We start from the raw sequence: 27,500 nt of genomic DNA, 5'->3' as shown, positions 1-27,500 counted from the left end.
GAGAGAGAGAGAGAGAGAGAGAGACGTACCTGCATCCACGAACGCGTATTCCAGGTTAAACCCCCTTGCCGTTTCTCCATTCCCGTTGAACCTAACGGTGATTTGAGGTCCTGAAGAGATCAGCACGGGAGGACGGAAGAGATTCCCGTTAAAGACGGCCAGACGGGTATTGTTCGTGTCCTGAATCTGTTACAGAGAAATAATAATTAGTTCATTAATATCAATTCCAATTGGCAATCCAACCACTGTTAATTTTCTCTTCATAGTGTAGGCCTATCCTGTTTTCATGCCTTTGCTATATTGCCTCATTGGTACCAAAATTCAATTGATCAAATTACGGAAATAAAGGAATTCTGCAATTTCGCCAACACTGCGTAATGTAAGCAATGGTTAATGATATTGAGATGGGGTAAATTTCAAAATATAAAAGTTAAAATAGTAAGCATCGTTCTGCTAATATCGCCACCCAAACAAAAAGTATATGCTATCGTGAAGTTTGCACAAGAGTGAGACATTTGATGAAATATTTGGATACAAAAATGTAAAATGTTAACATCTTATTTTTATATAAAATTCTTCACTACAAAATTCGCGATTTTTTTTTTTTTCCCAGATGTGTTCTTTGTAGGTTGTAGTATCATTGTCTTACGATACACTTCCATTTATCCTCCACCTTTTTTTTATATATAGGTAATACCCAATGTATTAATTGGAAGCATTATTATTATTATTATTATTATTATTATTATTATTATTACTGCCAGATCTTTTGCTCGGACAGCATCTATAACTTTTAAAAAGCTTCCAGAAAGCTAAAATCACTGCCAGACCTTTGCTTCAACCAGCCTCTATGAAGTTTACAACGGTTCCAGAAGGCTAAAATTACTGTCGGATCTTTGGTCAGAACTTTGAATCCTTCACCCTTATCACATCGAGCAAAATGAATTTCCTCCTCAAAAGGACAAAACAATGTCTTGAATACTGTGACCTTCCAAGTTGATTAATAACTTTCTGCCTTTTACTCGGACAGCATCTATAACGTTTACAAAGCTTCCAGAAAGCTAAAATCACTGCCGGACCTTTGCTCAAACAGCCTCTATAAAGTTCACAACGGTTCCAGAAGGCTAAAATTATTGTCGGATCTTTGGTCAGAACTTTGAATCCTTCACCCTTATCACATCGAGCAAAATGAATTTCCTCCTCAAAAGGACAAAACAATGTCTTGAATACTGTGACCTTCCAAGTTGATTAATAACTTTCTGCCTTTTACTCGGACAGCATCTATAACGTTTACAAAGCTTCCAGAAAGCTAAAATCACTGCCGGACCTTTGCTCAAACAGCCTCTATAAAGTTCACAACGGTTCCAGAAGGCTAAAATTATTGTCGGATCTTTGGTCAGAACTTTGAATCCTTCACCCTTATCACATCGAGCAAAATGAATTTCCTCCTCAAAAGGACAAAACAATGTCTTGAATACTGTAACCTTCCAAGTTGATTAATAATTTTCTACATTACTATCGTAAACCATAAAATTTTTCTTCTAACTGCACACTTTGCATTCAAAACCCATTATAATCTGAACCAGCTTTTGGTCAAATCACTTGAGTGCATCACACAAGGTACTAATTTCTTGTCCAGAATACGCTTTTTCTTTCATAAATCTTCTCTCAGAAATCAGCAGTAATTTCCCCTAAGGCGGAAATAACTTTTTATGAAAACACCAAAATTGCGGATGTCACGTAAGAGATGATATAATCTTCGTTTAGATTTCATCTCGTTAACTAAAATAGTTAATAAATCTCGGTGAGGTAAGGAATTCCCCATATGAAATCATGTGCATTTTCTAATGAAAATTACGTAAACAAAATGCAATACGAATATACTATATGAATAGATTATATTTTTGTCTTCTGAGGTTGTCGCTCTCAAAATATTTGCTAGCACATTTAATCCTGTAGTTTATCCTACAAATCAGCTCAAATGATCACTTAAAATTTTCTCTCTTGATTTCTGTTGACAAACGTTGTTACCAAGCATTATGCTGATATATTTTTCAAACATTTCTCGAAAATCCTATCATTTTAAATATATTCTTCAGAAATATACATCCAAACGTTTATTGAATTCTGTCCATCTAAATATATTTCGGCTATTCTGTTAAATGACATAGCTATTGCTGGCTCTCAGAACTGCCGAGGACCTTCTTTCTATAAGAAAATAACAATGATAAAAATAATACCTCGACAAAGCTCCAAGGAGAAAGCTGGAAATCAAGGAATGTGACCTTGATTCGAGCGTTCTCTTCCTTGGCCACGAGTTCATACTCCATCCAGTGTTCTTTTGGGTAAAGTTCCGGGAAGAAAGGCGACTTTATGTTGCCTATGGTACTGTTCACTTTTCCTAGGATGCGGTACTTGTTACCTGAAATAAAGAGTCGGGAATATCTTCTTAGCTGTCATCAAGAAATGAAAAATAATAGGATGTATGTTAGGAATCCTAGATATTTCACTGTCGCTCACTTAGAACAAGTTGGATTTTGTTTAATAAGAGCAGCGAATTATTGAATAAATAGAGCCATTTGCAGTAATTTGGTATTTATGCAAAAAAAGTAAATAGGTTAAGTACTAATTTGTTAGGAATTTACAATGAAAAATTACTCTTCCGAGGCCTAAAAGACTTGACATACTGTACATGCACAAGGCTATGCGTATACCGTAGACTAGTTAACCATAGATTATTAATGTTAAATGTATTATACACAAAGCCAAGCCCACCATACCAGCGTAGAAAAAGAAAGCGTGTGGACTTACGTTTGGCGGTGATGCCAACGGCAATGGCATCTTCGTAGGCCCTGGTATACAGGAAGTCCATCCTGACCTCCTTCGTCAGAGAGGTAAATGTCTCCGGTGTCTCATCTCCCATCGAACAGATGTCAAGTCCTCCATTTCCTCTGTAGGGAGGCTCCCTAAGGCGGAGGTAGTCACATCTGTAAGAAAAAATGTATATCTAAAACTGTAATTTCAAGAGCTGCATAAGAACTCTTTTATTACCATCTTTAAGCAATAGACAGGGCCTGGTGATGGAATCCCTTTTTAACAGGAAAAAAAAGGATCACGATTCTCGAACATCACTTTTAGGATCAAATGATAATGATAGTGATCAACATTAGGAATTACAGCTTTGCTGATCATTGCGACACACAAACCCTTTCACCACGTTAAGGTATCTCCACTTATATATATATATATATATATATATATATATATATATATATATATATATATATATATATATATATATATATATATATATATATATATCGTATTTTCATTTGCCAGTTTTCAAAAGGGGGTTTGTTTCGTTATAATTCACATGTGCTATTAATTCAAAACTATAAATAGTTGAATTGTAAAACACGCAAAAGTATTTTGATGTTAGCCTACAATCCTTATAATTTTTATGAAAAATATATAGTGTTGGTAGCTAGACCTAGAAAACTACCCCGAGGAACACTTCATTGCTATAGTCACTATTGTGCCTATCGAAACCTAATAAGCAGTCTATTACTTAATAATTCAATAATGACCACTCATTCTCATCTGTTTAAGTTTGAAATTAAGGGCCTTATGATTAAGACGGTTAATGACAGCACTAAAATCAAGGCCGATCACATGAACTTGTTGACCACAATCAAAGAATTTCTGTAGAACTTTGGAAATTGTAAGAACATTGTATGTTCCAAGGCCTTTGCAGAAGACAAACTGCAAATTATGGAAACGATGATAATCTTCAGTGTAACTATTATGACGATTTGACAAAAGATGTTCTGAATTTGGATAATATGGGAGTTATGGAAATTGGGCAGTAATTTGCAGGGCTAGAGCTACTACAAACAAATTTACCCAACGGGGTAACATTACCAATTCTCAAAAAAAGGGGGCAAAATAACCTCTTCATGCCATTTTGCTGAAAATAACAGACAATTTAGGAGCTAAGAAATCAGCGGTCTTTAAAAACCTCCATAAGCATAAGGTCCATAATTTCATGGGACCGAAAAGTAACCTAGTAAGTTTAGCCTCAGGAAAACAGGCATTAGAAAAAGCGAGTTTCTCATTATTCTGCTTACTGTCAAAAACATCAGAAAAAGAGGTTGACTGTTCCTTTAAGAGTGAGTGACAGCCATCTGGTTTAAGTACATGAGAAACTTAAGTCTACACCAAAGAATATAAATTTAACGGTAACCCACCACTTATGTTCCTAGGTTGTACCAGGAAGTGTTTCTTTAATGGTTAAATTGTATTCCTCTTCAGTTGAAGCATTAAATCTCTGAGCGACAGCTCTTATCTGAGTATAGTTATTCCAAGTTGAATTTAATCTGTTACCTTTCCAAAAAGGGTAAGCCTCGCGTTTCTCCAAATAAGCACGTCTACAATCATCATTGAACCAGCGTTAGTCCTTCACTCGGTATTTTAACACAGGAGAAGGAATGTGCTTATCAATTACGTTGACCAGATTCTCATTCAAGAGAGCAACAGGCTCTACCCCTTTTTATAATTGTGACCATTTATATATATCTTCAAAGAGTATGACACATCAGAGACAGGTTGCTCAGTCTTGATTACAAACGAAACCAAAGCATGATCAGTTGTTCCAACTGGTGGACCAATCTTACATGTAAGTGATGAGTAAGATGAGTAAGTGTATACCAGCTCCAAGCAATTACCAGACTTGTGAGTTGCCTCAATAATGTATTGCTTACAGCCTGATTCAGATGCTAAGTCCAAAGATCTTGAGCCATGGAGATTAGTAGGAGACAGAAAATTAACCATTCCCTCTGTTGAGCATTGAAATCACAAACAAGCAATTTAGAGGCTTTTTTATCATTTTTATATCTTGGCCATAGCGACAAGAAGGCAATCAAAGATAGAATAATCCAAGTCTGGATTTTGATTGATTGATCACAAAGAAAAGTTGTTATACCTGCCACAAACTATAATGACCTGGATCTCATTACATCTACATTTATTGTTTTTGTTGGTGATTTCAATGCTCACCACAAGGAGTGGTTAAATTCTGTTTCTCCTACTGATCACCATGGCTTAAGAGCTTTGGACTTTGCCTCTGAATCAGGCTGTGAGCAAATCATAAGTGAAGCTACTCACAGGTCTTGTAACTGCTTGGACCTCGTATACACCGACTCCCCTGGCGTTATAACAAGTAAGGTTGGTTCTCCAGGTGGGACATCTGATCATGTCTTGATTTCATTAGTAGTGAAGACTGAGCTGCCTGTCCTGGATGTATCATACTCATGTAAGAATTATATAAAACCTCAAGCAGACTGGAATGGCATTTTGAGTGATCTTATGGGCTTGAATTGATCACATATTATTAGTGTTTAGTCTGTTGTTTATTTGAATGAGAATATAGTCAACATAATTAATAGGCCAAGGTACTGAGGGAAAGACAAACCTTGGTTCAATGATGATTGTAGATATGCTTATTTGGGAAGCTGGAGGCCTATCATCTCTAGAAGGGTACCAAACTAGATTTGACTGGGAATAACTATACTGAGCTTAGACCCTTTGCTTAGATAGTTTATGCTGCAACTGAAAAGTGATGAAATTTAAACTGCTGATTCTCATCTTAATCTGTTGGACAGGAACTTACGGCCTATTAAATTTCTCATTCCTGATCTAGATATTAATCTCTGACACCATCGTTGAATTAGAATTAAGATTTTTCATAATTCTGGTACTGTCTTCCCGGACAGTACCATCGTATTCGTAATACTAGGTATGCAGTTTATTCTAATAGTCAGGCCTTTCCCATCATGAGGCTCAATATTTCACAGTATTCTAGAAGTTTTATTTTAGCTGTGACAAAGTTATGGAATGATCTTCCTAATACGGTAGTTGAATCGGTAGAATTTTTCAAGTTCTAAGTTGTAGCAACTGTTTTTATGTTGAACAGGCTGACATAAGTAATTTTATTGTTTATGTATGGAAGGTATATGTTAATATTATAACTGTTCTTAGAATATTTTATTTTAATTGTTCATTACTTCTCATATAGTTTATTTATTTCCTTTGTTTCTTTCCTCACTGGGTTATTTTTCCTTGGAATCCTTGGGCTTATAGCATCTTGCTTTTTCAACTAGGGTTGTAGCTTAACTATTAAGAATAATAATGATGTATTTAAATATATATGTATATATATATATATATATATATATATATATATATATATATATATATATATATATATATATACATATACATACAGTATATACACACACATATAGGTATTTATTGCTTAAATATAAATATATATATAATATATATATATATATATATATATATATATATGTATACATATACATATATGTATATATATATATATATATATATATATATATATATATATATATATATATATATATATACACATACATACACATATACACAATATGCATGTATATATATGAAATCTATATGTACATACATAAGTATTATTTTTATATTATATACATATATATATATATATATATATATATATATATATATATATATATATATATATATATATACACACACATACATACACATATACACAATATGCATGTATATATATGAAATCTATATGTACATACATAAGTATTATTTTTATATTATATACATATATATATATATATATATATATATATATATATATATATATATATATATATATATATATATATATATATATATATACACGTGTGTACAGTACATATACAGTATACATATGTCTGTTTGTATGTGTGCGAAAATTGGTGTCAATGGTATTTTTCAAACAAAAAAATTTTATCATTTTGCGCACAGTACACAATAAGTTAAAAAGTACCATCTATCCTCACCTGCAAGATCTATCATGAGAACAAGATGGAAGATTCACCCTGTCAAACGTCAGCTCAAGGTGACAGTCTGGCCGTGTCAGGATCTCAACGCCGCACATAAGTGGTTGGTTCAACGTAGTTGTTACATCTGAGGCTGCTGTAATAAGGGGGTTTTGATGGATCATTTTCATAAAACTAATTGCTCATTCATATTATGGGACCTGTTTTGATTGTGGGTTACAGAAGCAAATTGCTTTTGTCCACCAAAATGGATATTGGAAATTTTTTTTACCTGGAATTAAATTTTTAGTAATTTTAAATAAGTCCAGTAGATAATGATGATATCCGTTAAACCTGTAAAGTTGGGAGAGTATCCAAGGCTGGTGGGTCTGTATGTTTATCAATTATTCTTTTCAAAAGAGTTATCAATGAAAGTTTAGATTAGACTGTGGTCGAAGAGGCTAAACTTGATATTAAATCTTCGTTGCAAGCATAATGACGTTTGCCCATTTCATTGAGAGGAAAAGTTCAAATAGAATTGGACATTTGTGTTAAGAGGAGTTTTGATTCCAGAAACTGAATAAACTGAATAGTTTTGTAAAAGGAGCAGATTGAAAGCTAAAAAAAACAATATATCAAATCTTGGCAAACAAACAAACCTCTTGAAAGGGAATATTACAGAGGATATGCTGCCAATTGTAAAGTATGCAAGTATTTTTAGCAAATTGGATGTTAGAGAGGCATTTTGGCATGTAAGGCTCGATGAGGAATCCAGGAAAAGATCAAGTGATTACCCCTTGTGGCAGATGTCTCGTTTACCTTTTGGATTGAAGGTGATTAGTGACATATCACTGTGGAAATCAAGCGAGACATTCAAGGAGTATTAGGGGTGAACAGTATGGCAGTTGTGAAGTTTGGAAAGGAGAAACACGACGTGAAGCATGGTCATGAACGAGCTACTCAGTCATCACAGAAACGTTGTTTAAAAGAGATCTAAGTAAATCAGGATAAATCTGCTCTTAGATAAAACGAAATCTCGTTCATGGGGCACCATTCAACATTCAGTGTGATGACTGATGAGAATAAGATGTAGGTAATTTACGAAATGCCAGCTTCTGGTCATTTAGAACTTCTATGAGAACTAATGATAAAGAATAAAAAGTATCAATGGAATAACGAGCATACTCACGCTTTCTCTGTCACCAAAGAAAAGTTCACATGTGCACCAGTTTTATCTTATATAGAGCAAAGTATAAGACTTGTATTGCAGGTTGACAACCGTAAAGAGGGCTTCAGTGAAATCAATATGCAGAAGGGGCATATAAGAATACGCATGTAGGACCTCAGCTGAAACGAACTTAATTGAGCTCAAGGTCTAGAACGATTTGATCTGTACACTGTGGGCGACGTGTTACTGTTCATAATGACTATAAGCCTCTAGCCTTCATTCTCAGGACGCCAGCAAGTCGAGCTCCAATGTATTTATAAATTTTAACGATAAGAATGATCCAATATGACGTCAAATACCAGCACCAAAATGGAAAAATCTTATTGTCCAGTGATACCCATAGTAGAGCCAGCCCTAAAGAGGAAATCGCGGATATGCCAGTGAAAATGATAGATGCGTTGAGAAACTGCCCTGTTTCAATTTTAAAGAAAGTAAGAGACGCCACCACAAACGACAGCGAACTGCAAGAATTGTTGTCCGTAATTAAGGAAGGATGGCCTGATGGAAAAGACAAATTTCCGGAAGTGATAACGTATTACTTCATTTTTAGGGACACCATTAGTTACCAAGACAGAGTTATTCTAAAGGGAATTCGAATACTGATTCCTGGTAAACTACAAGATTCTTTCGAATTAAAACTTCATACAGCTCATTTTTGTTATAACAAGAAGATACAAGGAGCAAGGGATACCATATTATGGGCTGGGATGTCGAAAGAAATAAAGCAGATGGTAATTTCATGGGACATTTCTCAGAAGTATAAACCTCGAAATCACAAGGAATCGTTGATTTATGTTGATGTGGGGAAAGCCTGGAACCATATTGGAATAGATTTGTTTGAAATCGAATGAAGAAATATATTTAAATGTCGTGGGTTATTATTCTGCATTCAGTGAAATAGATTCTAATTTCTAAGGTTAACAACGACAATGTATGTAATAGCGGTATCAAGGTGTGTACTAGATAGGGTATTCCTACTCTATATGTGTCCGATGGAGGACCCCAATTTAGCTCATTTCATTTTAAAATTTTGATAATGAATGGGGCATAGAGCATACGATGTGGTCTCCCGGAAATTCTCAAGGGAATTGGAAGGCTGCAAAGAGTATCATCAAATGTATTATGAAAAAGACAAAGGAAGATGGAAAAGATCAGTATTTGCCTTTGCCTTTACTAGAGTTAAAAAATACACCACGTCAAGACTCTAAACTCATCCAGTCCACACTATATTCGGACATAAAATACTTTTGATAACTCTTGAAATTATGAACAGTGACAATCCAGTTTTTAAAAGAGGGAAACCCGAAGAAAATATATGAAAAAATATTTTGATAAAACTACAAGGGACACGACTATTGAACGAGGGTCAACCTGTACATATCAAAATCCAGACAAGAAAGGTTATGAAAAAGTTCTTGTAAATCATCTACAAGAGAATCGATCCTATATAATTGAAGGAAAGGAAGGAAGAACCTTCTGGAATTTAGAAAATAGTTGAAAATTTAAATTTCTGGAAATGGAATATGAAAGAAACTTCACATTATTATTATTATTATTATTATTATTACTATCCAAGCTACAACCCTAATTGGAAAAGCAAGATGCTATAAGCCCAGGGGCTCCAATAGGGAAAAATAGCCCAGTGAGGAAAGGAAATAAGGAAATAAATAACTGAAGAGAACAAATTAACAATAAATCATTCTAAAAAAAGTAATGTCAAAAGAGATATATCAAATATAAACTATTAACAACGTCAACAACAAAAATGTCACATATATGGAATATGTCATTATGAATAAATGACAAAATTAGTGAAGTTGCTAATCGTGAGACAGGAGAGAAATTACATTGACAATGAAACAAACTTGAATTAAGGCAAAATTTTTGGAGTCTGGAATGCTTAAGAATAAAAAAGAAATTATTTGCTAAATAAAAATGTAAGCATTTGGGTAATCAAATAGTTTAATAGTGTCCAGGAGTAAATCAAAAGGGAAGGAAGTTATTGATGATAAACCTAAAGAAACTGTATGCTTCAGATTGGTGACAAAGAGTAAATGGGTGCACGTTCGTCTGTTTTGCATTACTTGTTTGGTCCAAGTACAACATCTATCCCAAGTTATCATAATAAGGATCCAGATACTCACCTACTTCCAAGTCTTCCGTTTCCTTTACCAACAAAGGAGAAGAAGTTGGAAAGACCTCATCAGAAGGAGCAGGAGTGGGTGATTCTGAAGGAGGAACATGTTCCTCCAAAGTAGGAGTCTTCAGAGGGGTGAGAATACGCGTGGTTTCCGGAGGTGACAGGAATGACGGCGCATGTGCAGCCAGCATGTTCCTGCCCAGTGAAGTGAGTGTGATGGTAGTTATGTTACGACGGAATCGTGGCTCCATAAGGACTTCAATTTCTTTGGGACCGTCTCTCCTATAATATAAAAGGCAAGAAACTCTACATTACGAGGCAGAATCAGAGCCAACGTTGGTTCACTGTGAAATCTCAATTGTAAGAAGATTAATGAGTTTCCGATAAGGAAAATAAAATCCCTAACCACATGAGACTTTTGAACAGCCTTGTGTTATTGATGCTCCTACATCTTATTTCCTGTACACCCATTGGTCCCAGTTAACAATTACTTAAATCAGCTCGAGCCACTTTCATTATCCTTTAGCACACTTTTTTCTAACCTTAAACCCAGTAACGTAAACATAAAAATATTTTCTTATTGCTTCAATTGCTTAACAAACAACAAACGAAGCAACCAGATGAATAATAAAACTACCAGGTATTATGTTATATTTCAGTTCTGCAAGGTTAAAAGAACATTATTCTGCAAGTGAATTTTTATTTATTACAATTGATTTTCATTCCAATCAAAATTAACTAATTATCAAAAATCCCTACTGCTGAACTTTATTTATCCTCATTTTCTTGTCTATGTTAGGATTCACGTAGCGCTTGGAATACGCTCTTCGAGTGTCCTATTTTTAGAGCTTTATTTCAAAGCTTTTGACTAATTACATATATGTGCCCCAATCGAATACATTAATTCACAAAATTTTCTGAAACGTTCATAAAGGGAAGGCTGTGATCAACAAATTATAGCTCAACAATCAGCTATTTGTTTAAGGAAGGTCAAGTAAAGTAAAGCAAAATAAGCAAAACATACATAAGAGCAAAATAAGAACAAAATAAATTTAATATTTGCCGAAGCCCAGAGAATCAAGTTTGAAATTCATTTAATATCTGAAAGTACAATTCTTGTGCTTTTCCTATTTCCATGTCTTGAGCTTGTCCTAAGGAAAAATAGTTTAAATTATTAATTTCCGTATTAGGATAAGACATGAAAATCCTGATTATATATAGCCTATACAGTCTAAGGTACATTACTTTTGAAACATAAATGCACTAGAAAGGTTCCTGGACTTGTCGCAATTCTACTAGTTATTAGTTTAAACCTCACCTGTGTCTCCGAGGAGCATGGTGGAAGGTCCCAACACCCTTGCTCTCCTGCTGAATGGCTATGTCTGGGAAAGTGGGTAAGGTGATATTTGTGGCAGTGATGATGGCATGAGTGTCTGCCTCAAGATAGTACTTCCTTCCATTCATATTCTTGCAAAGATCCCCGTGCATGACGCTGACAGGGTTGCCTTCCACCGAAAAACACCAGAGGGCAGTGACTGCCAAGATCACTGGAAGAGAAAATTTTTATTAATAACACTAAGTAGAGAGGTCTGAAAAAAAAAATGGAAAGCCAAGTAATAGTCAAGTTCCTAAGGGCTTAACTATACCAATCTGATTCTTTGATTAACGTCTGTTTTAGTTTTAGTTAAAGTGATTATTTTGGAAATCAAAATCTTAAATAAGAAAAGTTAATGGTATTCATCCCACAACCTATTATTTATTTCTTTGTTAGATATTCTATGTACTGTAGTTTCTCTCTGCTTGTTTTTTATCATTACAGTGGGATGAGTGGTAATTGCTAGTGATCGTCAGAGGTGTTATCTAGCAGAGGCTATGGTTGTTAAGGGATTCTAATGGGAAATATTTCACAAGCCAGAGGTTTTTGCAAGTTGTGTATAATATATTCTAGCTTTAGTCAATGGCCAAGACTGATTGGAGGAATCCTGGCTGTTAGGATCCGTATTTTGCAATGTATTGGCAACGCATGCGGAACTATTTTCAGTTATAATCATTGCAAAAAGGTGTTCAAATATAGGGATATCACCTTGTATCTTGACCTCCTCGTAGCATTGATATCACATAATTCAAATATTCATGTTATTCATGTACAAATCTTTTGTGTCAAGAATTTTGATTAGTGATGCTGAGGACCATAAAAAGCACTTTGGCAATGAAGATGCATGGCAGTGACGAGTTTTATTGTTATACATTGAAAAATATGGATAAGCTCAAGTTTCCGTAGACGATTAATATTTTTATTAGGGGCGTGGGTTTTGAAAAACAAATATAAGGTTGCAGATGTGTGATCAGATTACTAAACATAATACTAGAAATCGATGAAATATATGTTATTAAAATATTTTTAATTTTACTATTTTCTTGTAAATAATGGTTTTATAATATTCTACTCTTATTTTCATTTTACAACAGCTTGACACCCTTTTTTCCATATTTGCATGAGTTTCAGGAGTAATTATGAATGATAATGACATTTTTTTTTCTGTCATTTACCTCGAGAATGAGATAACAAATATCTAATGTAAGCATGTTAAAGCTAATACGCCACAATCATTTTAATTATTCTTTTTCTTTTTACTTTTGTACTTTTGAGTTACTAACAAAGATGTTTTCCCTGTCTTCATTCGCTATTTACACGCTTTTACCAAAAAATTAGTTACCAAAAAAATTAATTACTCAATTCATTGCACAGTTATATATAATTTAGGAAAACTTTTAGGACTAGAAAATAAAGTTGAATTCTATGCTAAAATTGCAAGGCTAATATAATCTTTATAGTATAGAAACTTATACTGCTACTCAAAGAGGCTCTGGCGCTCAGTGGTAAAAAAATTTACGTGTGAGCCTGGTGCTCAACGGCTTAATTATCATAGTTAACTTCCAAAGACAAGCCTAAGTGAAGATTGACAATGCTCAAAATTTAGAGTCGTCGAGTACTTCACTGACAAGTTTATTTTAAAATACCATACCTAATTCTGTAACCCTTTATGAAATGAACATTTTAGTAGCTACCAATGAATTTCAGGCTAATCTACAATCCCTCAGTTGGTTCCTTATGAATACTTCACTATCGGTGGAAGGAAATCTTATTTAACTCCATGGAACTTTTTCATGTAAGACAACACTTACTGTGAACCCTAATTTATATTCAAACATTTACTGTATAGTAGAACAAGAATTTCAAATAATTTCTATAACACTATCATCTCCACCAGCTGCACTTATTACATGATATAGTTTGTCCTGAAATTTCTCGAAGCTCGTAGAAAACGTCTCTATCGTTTATATAAAGAAAACCGCACAGGCATTGGGTGAGTTGCATTTATGGAGACATTTATTGTGACACCTGTTGTGATATTGTATATATTTACTTTGGTTTTTACAACACTGCTGATGTATATAGAAAACAAGGCTCTCTTTGAAGATTGGATATCATCAGAAGTTGTGATTCTGATTATCATCATACACATTTGAACGGCGTTGTGGAAACTCGATCTAGAAATTTGTCGCTGACCTTCGGAACTTGTCGGACTTGTTGTCATCCGAGTCTCAAATCACTGAGATTTATAAACAATGCGCTTCAAAGATATTTTATGACTAGCCTTTTACGTATGCAACAAGTCAAGTCTGAAATCCGAGACGAGATTGAAAAGGGGACAAGGAAGCAGAAGAAGGGTGACAGGAACTGGTAAGACACCAGGTTATTGAAAAAGCTTTCTCTATGCTGCAAGCAACAAGGTTGAGCTTTTTCACTTCCTTGCAGAGAAGATGTATGAAGTAGAGACTGCGAAAACAGTCATTGTCACTAAAGGAGAAGAGGCCATTAGCAACACAATAAAATCTGTGGATGCAGTGTCCTCATGTTTTCATGAGGAAGATGACACGAATATTTGCACAACATCAACTTCCAGTATCTAACTTGGCGGGCATCTTATAAAATGGTCATCATCATGGATTTTCAATTGTCCAATCGGCCAGATTTGTTTAATATCGCTTGGAGAACAAGTGTATCAAATTTTATGCATGTATCATCCTTTGCACAATTCCTCTTCAAATTGCTGTTAACTCCTTTACTATTATTATTATTATTACTACTACTACTACTACTACTACTACTACTACTACTACTACTACTACTAAGCTACATGCCAAGTTGGAAAAGCAGGATGTGACAAGACCAAGGGCTCCCAACAGGGAAAATAGCCCAGTGAGGAAAGGAAATAGATAAAGTATAAGAGAAGTAGCAAATAAAGAATATGAAATATCATAAGATCAGTAACAATGTTAAAGTAGATCTGTCATATAAACTATGAAGAGATACTTTTGTCAGATTGTTCAGCATAAAAACATTCGCTGCAAGTCAGAACTTTTGAAGTTTCACTGATAAAACTGTCTGATTAGGTAGGTTATTCCACAATCTAGACACAGCTAGGATAAAACCTCTAGAAGACTGTGTAGTGTTAAGCCTGATGGAGGAGGCAAAACTGTTAGAATTAAGTGCATACCTAGTGCTATGTACAGAATAGTACAGTCTAGTAAGATGTGAAAGCAAAGGGTGGTCAGATTTATACAAATTCTTATGCAACATCCATAAAGAATTAAATGAATGGCGATGCCAGAGATTAATATCCAGGAATAAGAAATTTAATAGATTAAGTTTTTGTCAAACAAATTTATATGAGAGTCAGCAACTGAAGATCAGACAGGAGAAAAATATTCAGAACAAGGTAGAATGTAGGAATTAAAACACTTCTTCAGAACAAATTGATCTCTAAAATTCTCAAGATTTTCTCAATAAGTCAATTTTTTTGTGAAATTGAAAAAGAAATAAACTGTGTTTCTGAAAAGTAAATTTGCAAACAAGAATCATAACTGAAATATTAAAGAAGTTGTATCTAGTTAAGGAAACCTTATCAATACAGAGATCTGCAAGTTGAGGCGCCACTGTCCTCAACATACTTACAATCATACTTTGAATTTTGTTTGGATTCAACTTCCTGCCCCATAATTTGTACCATGCACTAATTTTAGCTAGATCTCTATCAAAGGATTCAACGACCCCAGATTTAATTTCAGAAGATGGAGTTGATACAAAGAGAGTAGCATTATATGCATATCCAACAAGCTTGTTTTCTAGGCGAAACCATGTATATAGAGTATGATAAGTAATGGGCTAAAAACACTACCCTGAGGAACACCAGATATTACATTTCTATAGTCACTATGATGCCCATCAACAACTACTCTTTGCGACCTATCACTTAGAAATTCAATAATGTTCTTAAGAAAATACCCACTTACTCCCAATTGTTTACATTTGAAAACAAGGGCCTCGTGATTAACATTGCCAAATGCAGCACTAAAATCAAGGCTAATCATACAAACTTCCTGACCACAATCAAGGGATTTCTGTACGGCATTGAAAATTGTAAGAAGGGCATCCCATGCTTCAAGGCCTTATTAAAAGCCAAATTATTATCCTCAACATACCTACTTAGATGTATTGCTAAAAAAACATTCAAAAATTTAGTTAATAAAGAAGATAGTGAAGTGTGGTTGTACTCAGGAGGACCAGAGATATTACAAATACATTTACCTAATAGAGTAACTTTACCAATTCTCTAACAAGTGTGAAAAGAACCCCTTATCGCAAACTTTGTATAAGAAATAACAGAGAACTCAAGAGCTAAGAAATTTCCAGTCTTTATAAAAGAACAAAGGAAAAATGCCATTATGATCTACATCTCCATAAGCATCAAAGTCCATAGAGAGTGTTTTAATTTCACAGGACCGAAAAGCTAAAATTTTTAGTCAAACTTCAAACAGGAAAGAGGTAGATCGAGTTTCTCATCATTTTATTTACTGGCAAACTCATCAGCCAAAAGGGATGAGTTCTCCTTTGGATAGTGAGTGATGGTTTAATCAAAGGAGGAACTTTATTCTACACCAAAGAGTGCAGATTTAAGCGCAGCCACTACTTATGTTCCTTGGTTATACCAGAAAGGTTTTATTTTTCCAGGTCAAGTTGTATTCTTTCTCAGTTGAAGAGTAAACTTGCTGAGCAAGAGCTCTTAGCCCAAATTTGATGTTACCTTTTCACAGATGATAAGCTTCCTGCTTCTCTGAATGAGCATGTCTAAAATCATAATTGATCCAGGGTTTGTCCTTCACTTGGTATTTTAACGCAAGAGAATGGATATGCCTATCAATTATGTTTACCAGAATCTCATTCAAGAGAACAACAGGCTTAAATTTTTTGTACTATTGTGACCAATTTAAATGCAAAAGATCGCTCAAAATACCACGTACTTGAGAAATTATATATATCCCACATGGTTATGACATATCAAGGACAGGCTGTTTAGTCTTAATCACTAACGGAACCAAAGCATGATCAGACATCTCGACTGGAGAACCAACCTTCCTTGTTATAACGCTAGGAGAGTCAGTGTATACCATCTCCAAACAGATACCAGAAGTGTGAATAGTTTCACACATGATTTGCTTATAAGTTGATTCGGAGGCAAAGTCCAAAGTAGTAAGCCATGTCGATCAGTAGGAGAAACGGAATTTAACCACCCCCTATGGTTAGCCTTGAAATCGCCAATTAGTGCATTAAGAGGCCTTTCGATCATCATCTTGTATCTTTGCCATAATGGTAAGAGGACAATCAAAGATGGATTCATCCAAATCTTGACTCCGTTAGTTTTAATACAAATCAAATTTATCATCCCTGCCACAAACTTTTATGACCTGAATCTGGAGACACCAACATCGATGCAATATATTTTCAGACCATCTGTGCACAATGTATAAGTAGAGGAGAGATTGTTTTAAGCCATGTTTTCATACAATGGAAAACTCGTTGTGGCTTTTATCATGACCTAACATAATCGATTCCCTAATTAGGAGCAAAGATTTTATTCAGCTCTTGTTCTTATTCTCAATTTTAATTGAAGGTTAGATGATTCATTCAGATAATTTAATTTCTTTACAATCCGTTTCCTCATATTCATTTCGTTAATATATATATATATATATATATATATATATATATATATATATATATATATATATATATATATATATATCTGTATATATATATATATATATATATATATATATATATATATATATATATATATATATATATATATATATATATTTATTTATTTTTGTTTACTTCCGTGTGCTGAACAGATATAAAGATGAAAAGGAGGATGAAGGGAAATGGGAAGCTAATTTCGATTATAATTGAAAGATTAACCAATTCGAACACTTGAGTTTGATTCTTTTCTTTTCTTTATTCGTGTTTAATATCTGGTGATTGGCCAATCTCATCAATAATAGTTATAGGCTCTTGTTTTACTTTGAACTTTATTTGATCTTTATTTTTACACTTCAACTGATAAATTCCCCTATTTTTATATAACTTATTATTTTACATATTATTAATTATACCCATTTTTTAAAAACAGGGTATGTAGGATTTTTTTTTTTACTTTCCTTTAACATTCTCGCTGGTGTCTCGCTCGTAGTTTTTACATTTTGCCATTAATATCAATCTTCTGGTTTTCTTATACTGTTATTATCCTCTTAGTTATTTCGATATTTACCAAAGCAAGATCATTACGGCCAGTAATCTGCCTTATGGATACGAGAGCAAACTAATGTAGAGGATATTCTAACAACTTGTAAGAAAAAGAAATGGACATGGGCAGGACTTTTAATGAGAATGACAGATACTAGATGGACATTAAGAATAGTAGACTGGGTTCCTTGAAACTGCAAAAGAAGCAGGGGAAGGAAGAGAAGACGGTGGATTGACGAACTAAAAAAGTTTGCGGGTGTGGACTGTCATAGAATGACCATAAACAGACGCAAGTGGAAGGACATGTCTTGAGGTCTTTGGTCTGCAGTGGACCAGTAACGGCTGATGATATATATATATATATATATATATATATATATATATATATATATATATATATATATATATATATATATATATATATATATATATATATATATATATATATATAAACACACACACACATACATACATACATACATATATATATATATATATATATATATATATATATATATATATATATATATATATATACATATACACACACACACACACACACACATATATATATATATATATATATATATATATATATATATATATATATATATGTATTTGCAGATGACATAGTTTTATTTAATGAATCATTGAATCATGGAACGAATTACAAATGATAATAGAAGATTTGAATAGAGAAAGCAGAAATGTAGGAATGAAGATGAATATGAATACAACTAAGATAATGTTCAATGAGAATTCAGAGAGACAACAAATAAGAGGTATGGACGACCCTCTAGAGATTGTTGATGAATATACATACTCAAGACAAACAATGTTTCCCCAGGAGACGAGAACGAAATTAAAATAAGGATAACCATAGGACGGAGAGCTGTTGGTAAACCAAATGAGATTTTGAAATTTAAAATGCCACTTTCTGTAAAAGGTTTCAGCTTATGCATCAGAAACTTGGAGCCTTACTAAAGCCGAATATAGGCTAGTTACAACTCAAAGAGCTATGGAAGGAATAATGATGGGAATAACACTAAGGGACGGATATAAGAGCAAAGTAAAGTAGAGGATATTCTAAAAACGTGTAAAAAAAGAAATGGACATGGGCAGGACATATAATGAGAATGACAGATTGTAGATGAACATTAAGAATAACAGAATGGGTCCCTAGAGATTACAAAATAAGCAGAGGAAGGAAGAGAAGATGGCGGATTGACGAACTAAAAACGTTTGTGGGAATGTACTGGCATAGAAAGACACAAGTGGAAGGCCATATCTGAGACCTTTTTTCTGCAATGAACTAGGAACAGCTGATGGTGATGATGAGGATATATATATATATATATATATATATATATATATATATATATATATATATATATAACTATAGCAGTAGTATCTCAACGGGTGGCTGGTGCCCTGTCCAACCTACTACCTTATTGCTCGGTCTCTCCCTGTCCCTTGGCCTTGGGTAATGGGAGAGGGAGTAGTAAACCCTGTTGAGTGGGGTTACCCAGAGGGGTTCACTCGAAAACCACAATCTTCCACAATTTGCCGAAACTACCATGTCGTAGTTAGGAAAGGGGGAGGGGATTGGAAGGGTGTGTGCATATCTATCTAAATATTTAGCCCTCATATTGCGGGGCTGTATGCAAGTCTAGAAGAGTAAGCTCTGTTAAAATAAGTACAGAAACAAAACAAAAAATATATTTTTTATTTGTATGCATAAGTGTTTAACATTACTGCATTTTCTTCACTTGCTATTTGAGTTTTGACATTACACAAACACTAGAGATTATAAGTCACACCGCAGAGGAGTGAGTCGTCAAGCCATTGTTGATCAAGAATCCATTTGATAATTTCTGAAGAGAAAACCCTACCAGCCATGCCTAGTGTAAGAAGACTAGTTTCCTTTGTTTGAGTTTTTTGTGTTGGTCTTATTTGTGAGCACTTAGTAGTTAAGGAGAACCTTGTTGAAAAAATATAAATTTCCTTATGGATCCTGAACTTAGTTAGACACCCTGGAAAATGGGGACAAAAAGGCATTCTCAGAAACACAGCCTACCTCTGGGTAGCGTCGGTAGTGTGGCAGCCATTGTTCTCTCTTCGTGACGCTGTCGATAGTTCGTTCGGAAGCTCAAGTAGTCCACAAAAACCAACTAAAGTACTAAGATGGATAATGTCAAAACTGACTTCTTACTCCATGATTGTCTATTTCCAAACACTATTCCCAGAACCAGTAATGTCTCTTAATATATCAAAAGTCACAGCGTATTGGCCAGCAACTTTATGGTGTGAAAAAAATCTTCGTTGTGGACCAATCTTGAATCACTTCTGCTCAGGTGCTTAATAGAAGGAAACATTCATTTAAATAAAATGCTTATTTCAAAGATTCGGAAATTCAGCACAATATTTCGAAAATTTTCAAATCAGGAAAATGTTTAATCAACAGATAGTATTAAACAAATCAAATATATTATTGATATGTATTACAAAGAATTGATGAAGCCATATAAAATTTACAGATAAAGTTAACGCCTGCACACAATTTCGTTAAATATGCAAAACCTGTAATTTCAAATGTAGAATGGTCCAAGTCTCCACTAAAAACAATGATCTGATTCAAAAACCTATCTGCTGTATTGCACCAGCGTTGGCGAGTCACGTAATCGTTCCACACTTGCTGAGAAGATACTGCCTATTCAGGAAGACATTTCACCACGCAAGAGCCGTTTAACCCATATTAGCACATTTGTCCCTGACACTAAATAGATATTGCTTTTTATGAGTTGGCCTAGTTGAGTTAGTTCAACATTTTGGCGCTTTCCATGCACCAGAAAATTCAGTTCAGCGGAGGTATGTCCAGATGGTTGCTAAAGAGAAGAGATCGAAATGAATCACTTTCCAAGAATATATTTAGAAAATCTTTTGCTTTTGTTCATCGTGACAAAGACTAACTTGCGTGCGAGAGACACACTTCCACAACCCCGAGTGAATTTCAACCTAAGCTTGTACCTCGGAAAAGCTAATGGGGTGACCCATCAGTGGACAATCGAAACGCTTGACTTTTGTAAGGCTTCTCTCTCTCTCTCTCTCTCTCTCTCTCTCTCTCTCTCTCTCTCTCTCTCTCTCTCTCTCTCTCTTTTCTAGAAACGTCATAAGAGGTTTACAAAAGCGTTACCTATTAATAAAGCTATATTTCCTTATATCTGCAGACGTCCTTAACGACTGGATTACTCCTATCAAACCGATCTGTCTATAATTGTAGATTTATCAAATTAGTGAGACCAATGTAAAAATCACAGGGTTCTCGTCATTACCCAACATTCTGGGGGTTTCGGAGACCTGCGAAAGATGTTGATGATACCAAAGAACTAGAGAAAAAGCCATAGAAATGAAGGCCATATCTCGGGTTTGACACTAAAGCACCATTTTTTCTACAAATGCTCCTATTACGAGTTAGTGTGTGCCATTGTAAAAGACAGAACTATGCTAGTGTAGGCTGTTTATAAAATCATTTTGAAGAAAAAATTTTATATTTGCTCTACACAGTAAGTTTTTTTTCCAACTTTGAAGCCAATCTGTTCAATCTTCTGTTATTACGTACAACAAAGCAACTTTTAACCTTGATGGAGGTCAGTAGTGAATCATTAGAAGGACGGGAGAGTCAGAAAAAAAGGGGTTCAAGGGAAGGCTGTCGAGAAAGGTAACGAATGAACATACAAGATATTTAAAGAAACAAAAGCATAAATGACTACGCCTTGTATTTATACAATACAACATACCTTTCATATATTACTGATTAGAGAAAAATTTAAATATGTATCCAATGACATGCAGAAACGTGCAAATATATGTTTTATTATTATTATTATTATTATTATTATTATTATTATTATTATTATTATTATTATTATTATTATTACTTGCTAAGCCACAATCCCAGTTGGAAAAGCAGGATGCTATAAACCCGAGGGCTCCAACAGGGAAAATAGCCCAGTGAGGAAAGGAAATAAGGAAACAACAAGAGAAGTAATAATTAAAATAAAATATTTTAAGAGCAGTAACAACATTTAAATCTTTCATATATAAACTCTAAAAACATTAAACAACGAGAGGAAGAGAAATAAGATGGAATAGTGAGCCCGAGTGTACCATCAAGCAAGAGAACTCTACCCCAAGACAGTGAAAGACCATGATACAGAGGCTATGGCACTACCCAAGATTAGAGAACAACGGTTTGATATATGTATACACACACACACACACATATATATATATATATATATATATATATATATATATATATATATGTGTGTGTGTATATATATATATATATATATATATATATATATATCTCCTTACTTGCATCCCTAATGGGTACGCCTTCATTGTGAGCTAGGGATTGAAGATTTGGGAGAGCCTATAGGTCTACCTGTGGAGTCATCAGCAGCCATAGCCTGACTTTAAATTGTTCTAGTTTGGTTGGATAGGGGCTTTGGCATTGATCATATGTATATAAAGTTAGTCATAGGACATTTAACCATTTGGTGGTCAGATGATGCGGTTCCATGTCAACATATTTTTTTCCCATAAGTGCTCCGATGATGTGTCTGTCACTTCATGGGAAACTTATTTTGTTGGAAAATTCACTGTACGTTTTTGAGTAAACCCAAGAAAACGAGACTCATTTTATTCTGGGCAAATCTTCATCCTAACAGACAATGCAAAAAGAAAACCATTAGCAATAGTGGATGCACTATAGATCTCCATCAATTGTTCATTTCATCTTATTTAACCTATTTTAACACTGTTTTGTAGTGTCCTCGCTTGAATTTATTTTCGGATATTGTGTGGCGTTTGTGATGTATTATTGCCTTTTTTTTATTGATACAAAGTCTTTTCAAGTGTTTACTGATACGTTTGAATACTGTTTGAAGTGTATATAGTAAAAACAATGTAAAAAAAAATGGCTGATAAGGAAAAAGTGATGGCAAAGCGTATGGAAAAATCACACCCAGAAAATCTTATAGAATTTTGTTCGATGAAGACAGTGACATGGACATTGAGGAGTCTTCATCTTCATTGCTTCCCAAAGTACTTTTTGAAAGGCTAGTTTTACCAGATTATTAAGATAGTAGTGGGGGATACGAGAAAAGAAATGTTACATACGAATGACGATGCTTTGGTAAGGAGTTGATGAAGTCAAGAGCTGCTGTTGTTAGAAGTGCGTACCTGACCATGCAAACAACCCTCACCTCTCTCCGGTAACATAAACATCCCCCAAGCTGTGCAAGAAGCACCAAAGAATAAATACCCATCCAAAGATTCTGTAATTAATGTTTGTTTATGTGTATGTATGCAAAAAATGCTGACTGTCTACACCAGTGAGAAGCAGTTAGCAGAATACGATGACAAAGAACATTATTTGTTAAAAAGCAAAGCTTCCGTATGCTGTATGCTGACCATTTGAAAAATTAACCAGATAATTCAGGCATCAGCCAATGAAAAAGGAGTATTCAAAACAAGCCATGGCTGGTTTGGAAATTTCCTTCATTTCCAAATTCAAGAGATTTATTGATTCTGATTCTTGCCGCAGCAAGGGTTCAGCTGCAATGAGACCAGTAAGTTCTGGAAGATGATGCCCAGGAGGACCTTCATTACTACAGAAGAGAAGGCAATTTCCAGTCACAGTCCCATTAAAGACTGTATAACCCTGCTGTTCTGTGCAAATGCCAGTGGGAATTGCAAAAGCAAACCTCTCTAGTGGTATAACTTGGAAAATCCACGAGCCTATTAAAAAGTACTGTACAAGGTGCAAAAGAAACAACTTGATGTTATGGGAAGGTCAAACAATAAGGCTTCGGTGACTCATTTTGTTTGTTGAATGGATCCATGAAGTCTTTGGTCCTTAGGTAAAAAAGAACCTCTACCTCCGACATTGTTGCCTATATATAATGCCCATTCTCTAGCCATTAAAGACGACCCAGTGGAGGAGTTTAAATTCATTAAGATCAAGTTCTTTCTGCCCAACACCACTCCAGTTCTCCAACCCATGGATCAGTGGGTGATCTCAAATTTCAAAAAGCTTTATACAAAAGCAATGTTCCAGCGGTGCTTTGAGCTCACCGTAGGGACTTATTCCACCCTTCTGAGTGTTTTGGAAAGAATATTTCCATATCATCAGTTGCTTCAAAATGATTGATAAAGCCTGGAAAGGGGTCAACAGCAGAATCCTCAATTCTGCATGGAGGAACCTGGGGTTTGAATGTATTTCTGAACGCAATTTTGAGGGATGCATACTGATAGAGGAAGAAGTTGAAATTGAAAATATATCCTTGGTCAAGACAATAGGGTTGAAGATGAACAAGGTCGACATTAGTGATCTTGATGAGCATAGCGATCAGCTAACGACCGAAGCTAGAGGGTTGAATAGGGAGCAGCAACAAGAAGTAGTAGAGGTTATTTCATTCATGGAGTAGGAGGTACAGTGTGACAGACTTCTCACATCTAGTGCAATGAGGGAGATGTTTAAAATGTGGTAAACCATAAAAAAATTTGAAGAAACCCATCACCTAGATAAGGCTTTGGCAGGGTGAGTGGTGAAACTATTTACAGACATTGTGATGTCATATTTTCTTATGATTTTAAAGAAAAGTAAAAAACAATAGTCTCTAGAGACGTTCCCTATGAAAGTTGAACGTAGAAGTGTAAAAAAGGATGACAAAGTGTCTGAAAAGTGTAATTAAGTGATTCATTTAGTGATAGCGAACACTATTCAAGAGAATGCACTCCTAATATTTTACAAGTTCTCATTGAGGAAATTTCTCCTTCCAAGCAGTAACCACTTCCAACTCTGATCTCATCACCCTCGTGCCAGCTACGACTCTGTTAAAGGTAAAGTGTGAGTTAATTTGTCAATATATTTATATATTTTATTTTGAATTATGAATTTATAATCATTTTTGATGTTAGAGGTTATAACTTGCCCCTTAGATAATCTTATTAACCTGTAAAAGTAAGTGTACATGCCTATTCATTGATGTGTGGAATGCACCGAGTATCCTTTATTTCTTATGGGAAAAATTGTTTTGGATTAAGAGCATTTTGGTCTGCAACCTCTCTCTCGGAATGGGTTAAACTTGTAAATCAAGATACCACTGTAGTTTTATTAGGAGGAACCTTCGTAGATAAAGACTTCAAATCAAAATTAGCCATAAAAAGCTTAGAATCTTGCTGTAAAGTTTGTGGAACGTAACTGTCAGAGTTGAGTAAAGTACATGGATCTGTAGAAATTCCATGAAAATATAGTACTGAAATATTTGCTAAGATATAACAAGAGGAATTATAAACAGCATGGATAGGCTTCAAAGGAACCACAGCCTTATGAATTTTTTGAAGTTCTTTAATTCACATGCAGCAAGCAACGCACATACAAATTAAGAAGGATGCCCTATCTACGTGTTCTTTAACATTGCAACTGTCATCAGACTCTGTTTCAAAAGTTTGTTTAATGTACAGTAATAAGCTAATTTCAACTCTACTATTCTGTTCTTGTTATCTATTTTCATGCCAAAGTCAACCTTATTGGCAAGAGCCGTCGAATGTAAACATGCAATTATCACCAATATGTGACCTCTTGGGTGCCAATAAATACCAGTATTGTCTTCAATTATAATTTTTTGGGAGGTATCTTTGTATCAATTCCCCTCTGTTCCCATTACTTTGGTGACCTTTGGTGACCCAGCCCACCTACCAGCTCACTGCTTTGTCTGCTGTATCTTCTTATGATGACCACCACCGACCTCTATTCATCTGTCCATGCTGTTACAGTGAGGCTCACATTTTTGCCAACAGAGATGCATTTGTATGGTTTCTTAACACCAAGATTCACTTACGCACCAAGCGCATGACCTGCTCAAACAGCGAAGCTAACTACATCCTTGCGGTGATCCCCAAATGGCACCTTCCTAGAAATCTCTTGACTAGCTGTGAGCAAATGGACGCCACAATATAGTATGATGCTCTCATATCATTCTGCCTGGTGCAATACTCACCGTCGCCAGTCACCCGTGTGACCAAAATTTTCAGCTTTCTCAACAACCGTTGGAGGATCAAAAGGTGACAATAACCCTCCGGGAAATGATCAGTACTACCCACTTTCGCTCCCTATTCTTATGTCAGCACCTTGTCCATGAAGGACCTGATGAGAGTCGACACCCTTGTAGAAAGCCTCTTCCCCGCTATCATAAACTCTGTGAACAACTCCATTCCTGATGAAGGGAACAACTAAATTATAAGACGCCAACTGAAGCAGAGGAGAATGGTGTGGGACATCGACGTCCACCTCATGACATACCTGGGTCTGGGCAGCGATAAAGCCACCCACCACCCACCTATTCCACCCCACCCCACACCTCAACTAATGTCCTCGACAGCCGCAGGATAACACCCTTTGCCTTAGTTATGCTACTACCACTCATGATTTGGGGTGATGCAACCGAATATCAATGGTAAAAACATGTAAGTGGGCCATTGCCTGTGGTAGGGGCTTCCCGGTTAACTAATCTGTTCTTTTTGCAAGATTCAGGATCTAATGTGTGCCTTCTGGTAGATTCTTTCCTTTCTGGCACGTTCCCTCTAAAGGGTGTAACCCCATCTTTCCAACACTGCTGATGTCTGCTTGGTGTCTGCTAACGAATTTGATACGAAATGCTGACACTATCGTTTATAACCACCCTGTATTGGTGGAATTCCATTTTTGCCAACATTGCACTGCCTCTCATCGGTGTGGATTTCTTCACCCATTTCCATCTCTTGGTTGATGTCGCACATCAAAGCATAGTTAATGCCAACTCATACTCGTGCACACCTTTATCACCTGTTCCTTCTGACCTTAATCTCTGCATCACCGCACTTACAAATACCTACAGCCACCCCCTAACTTTATATCCTGAAGTCTTCCCTGCAGAACTACGCCAGATGCCCACGGTTAATGAGAAGCATGGTATTTATTGCCATATCAAAGCATCGGGGCTCCCATTGTTTGTAAGATTCAGATGTTTGGCATCAGACCAATTGGCGGCTGCAAAGGACACATTTGTTTATATGGAAGAAATTGACCTTTTTCAAAAGGTCTCAAGTCCATGGTTATTGCCCCATCACATCATCCTGAGAAGGTTTGACCCCTACTCCTTTGTAAGGATTACAGGCATATTAACATGCAAACAGAACCAGACTACTACCCCTTCCCCAACATTGTAGACATCACCACCTACATTCATGGTGCTAAAGTATTCTCTACCCTCGACCTCCCGAATGGGCCAGATAACTCAAAATAAATCGATCCTGAAAGGGTATTACCCAGTGGCCGCAAACCCAGAAGACATCCTCAAGACTGCCATCACCACTCGCTTCAGCACATATTTTTAATTACTAGTACTACAGCTTTGGCCTTTGTAATACAGGTGCCACATTTCAATGACTCATTGATGGATTCTTAGAAGATCTCGCCTTCTGCGTATGTTACATAGATGACATACTAATATTCTCCCCGTCCAAAGAGGTCCATCTATATCACCTATGCATCAGCCTCGA

General features: G+C 35.2%; 1 protein-coding gene across 3 annotated transcripts in view; it reads right to left on the bottom strand.

The window, feature by feature from the left end:
* Culd (CUB and LDLa domain) overlaps positions 1–20,929 on the bottom strand; it is a 35,282-nt gene extending 14,353 nt beyond the window's left edge. Inside the window, exons 1-8 of one of the 3 annotated variants that reach the window (XM_068347077.1) lie at positions 20,862–20,929; positions 19,969–20,248; positions 11,562–11,790; positions 10,248–10,525; positions 6,897–7,032; positions 2,812–2,987; positions 2,241–2,422; positions 30–186 (exon numbers count right to left, since the gene is read on the bottom strand). In XM_068347077.1, coding sequence (XP_068203178.1) covers positions 30–186; positions 2,241–2,422; positions 2,812–2,987; positions 6,897–7,032; positions 10,248–10,525; positions 11,562–11,790; positions 19,969–19,999 — 1,189 coding nt within the window. In that variant the 5' untranslated portion in view covers positions 20,000–20,248; positions 20,862–20,929. Of the gene's footprint in view, positions 1–29; positions 187–2,240; positions 2,423–2,811; positions 2,988–6,896; positions 7,033–10,247; positions 10,526–11,561; positions 11,791–19,968; positions 20,249–20,533; positions 20,821–20,861 lie in introns of those variants that run through there. The other 2 variants (XM_068347080.1, XM_068347079.1) reach the window with 2 other exon arrangements.
* Between the last annotated feature and the right edge of the window lie 6,571 nt (positions 20,930–27,500).

The sequence above is a fragment of the Palaemon carinicauda genome, chromosome 23 (genome assembly GCF_036898095.1).
Source record: "Palaemon carinicauda isolate YSFRI2023 chromosome 23, ASM3689809v2, whole genome shotgun sequence".
In the NCBI taxonomy this organism is placed as follows: Eukaryota; Metazoa; Arthropoda; class Malacostraca; order Decapoda; family Palaemonidae; genus Palaemon; species Palaemon carinicauda.
The sequence above is the reverse complement of the archived record's forward strand: the minus strand, read 5'-3'. Positions and strand labels throughout refer to the sequence as shown.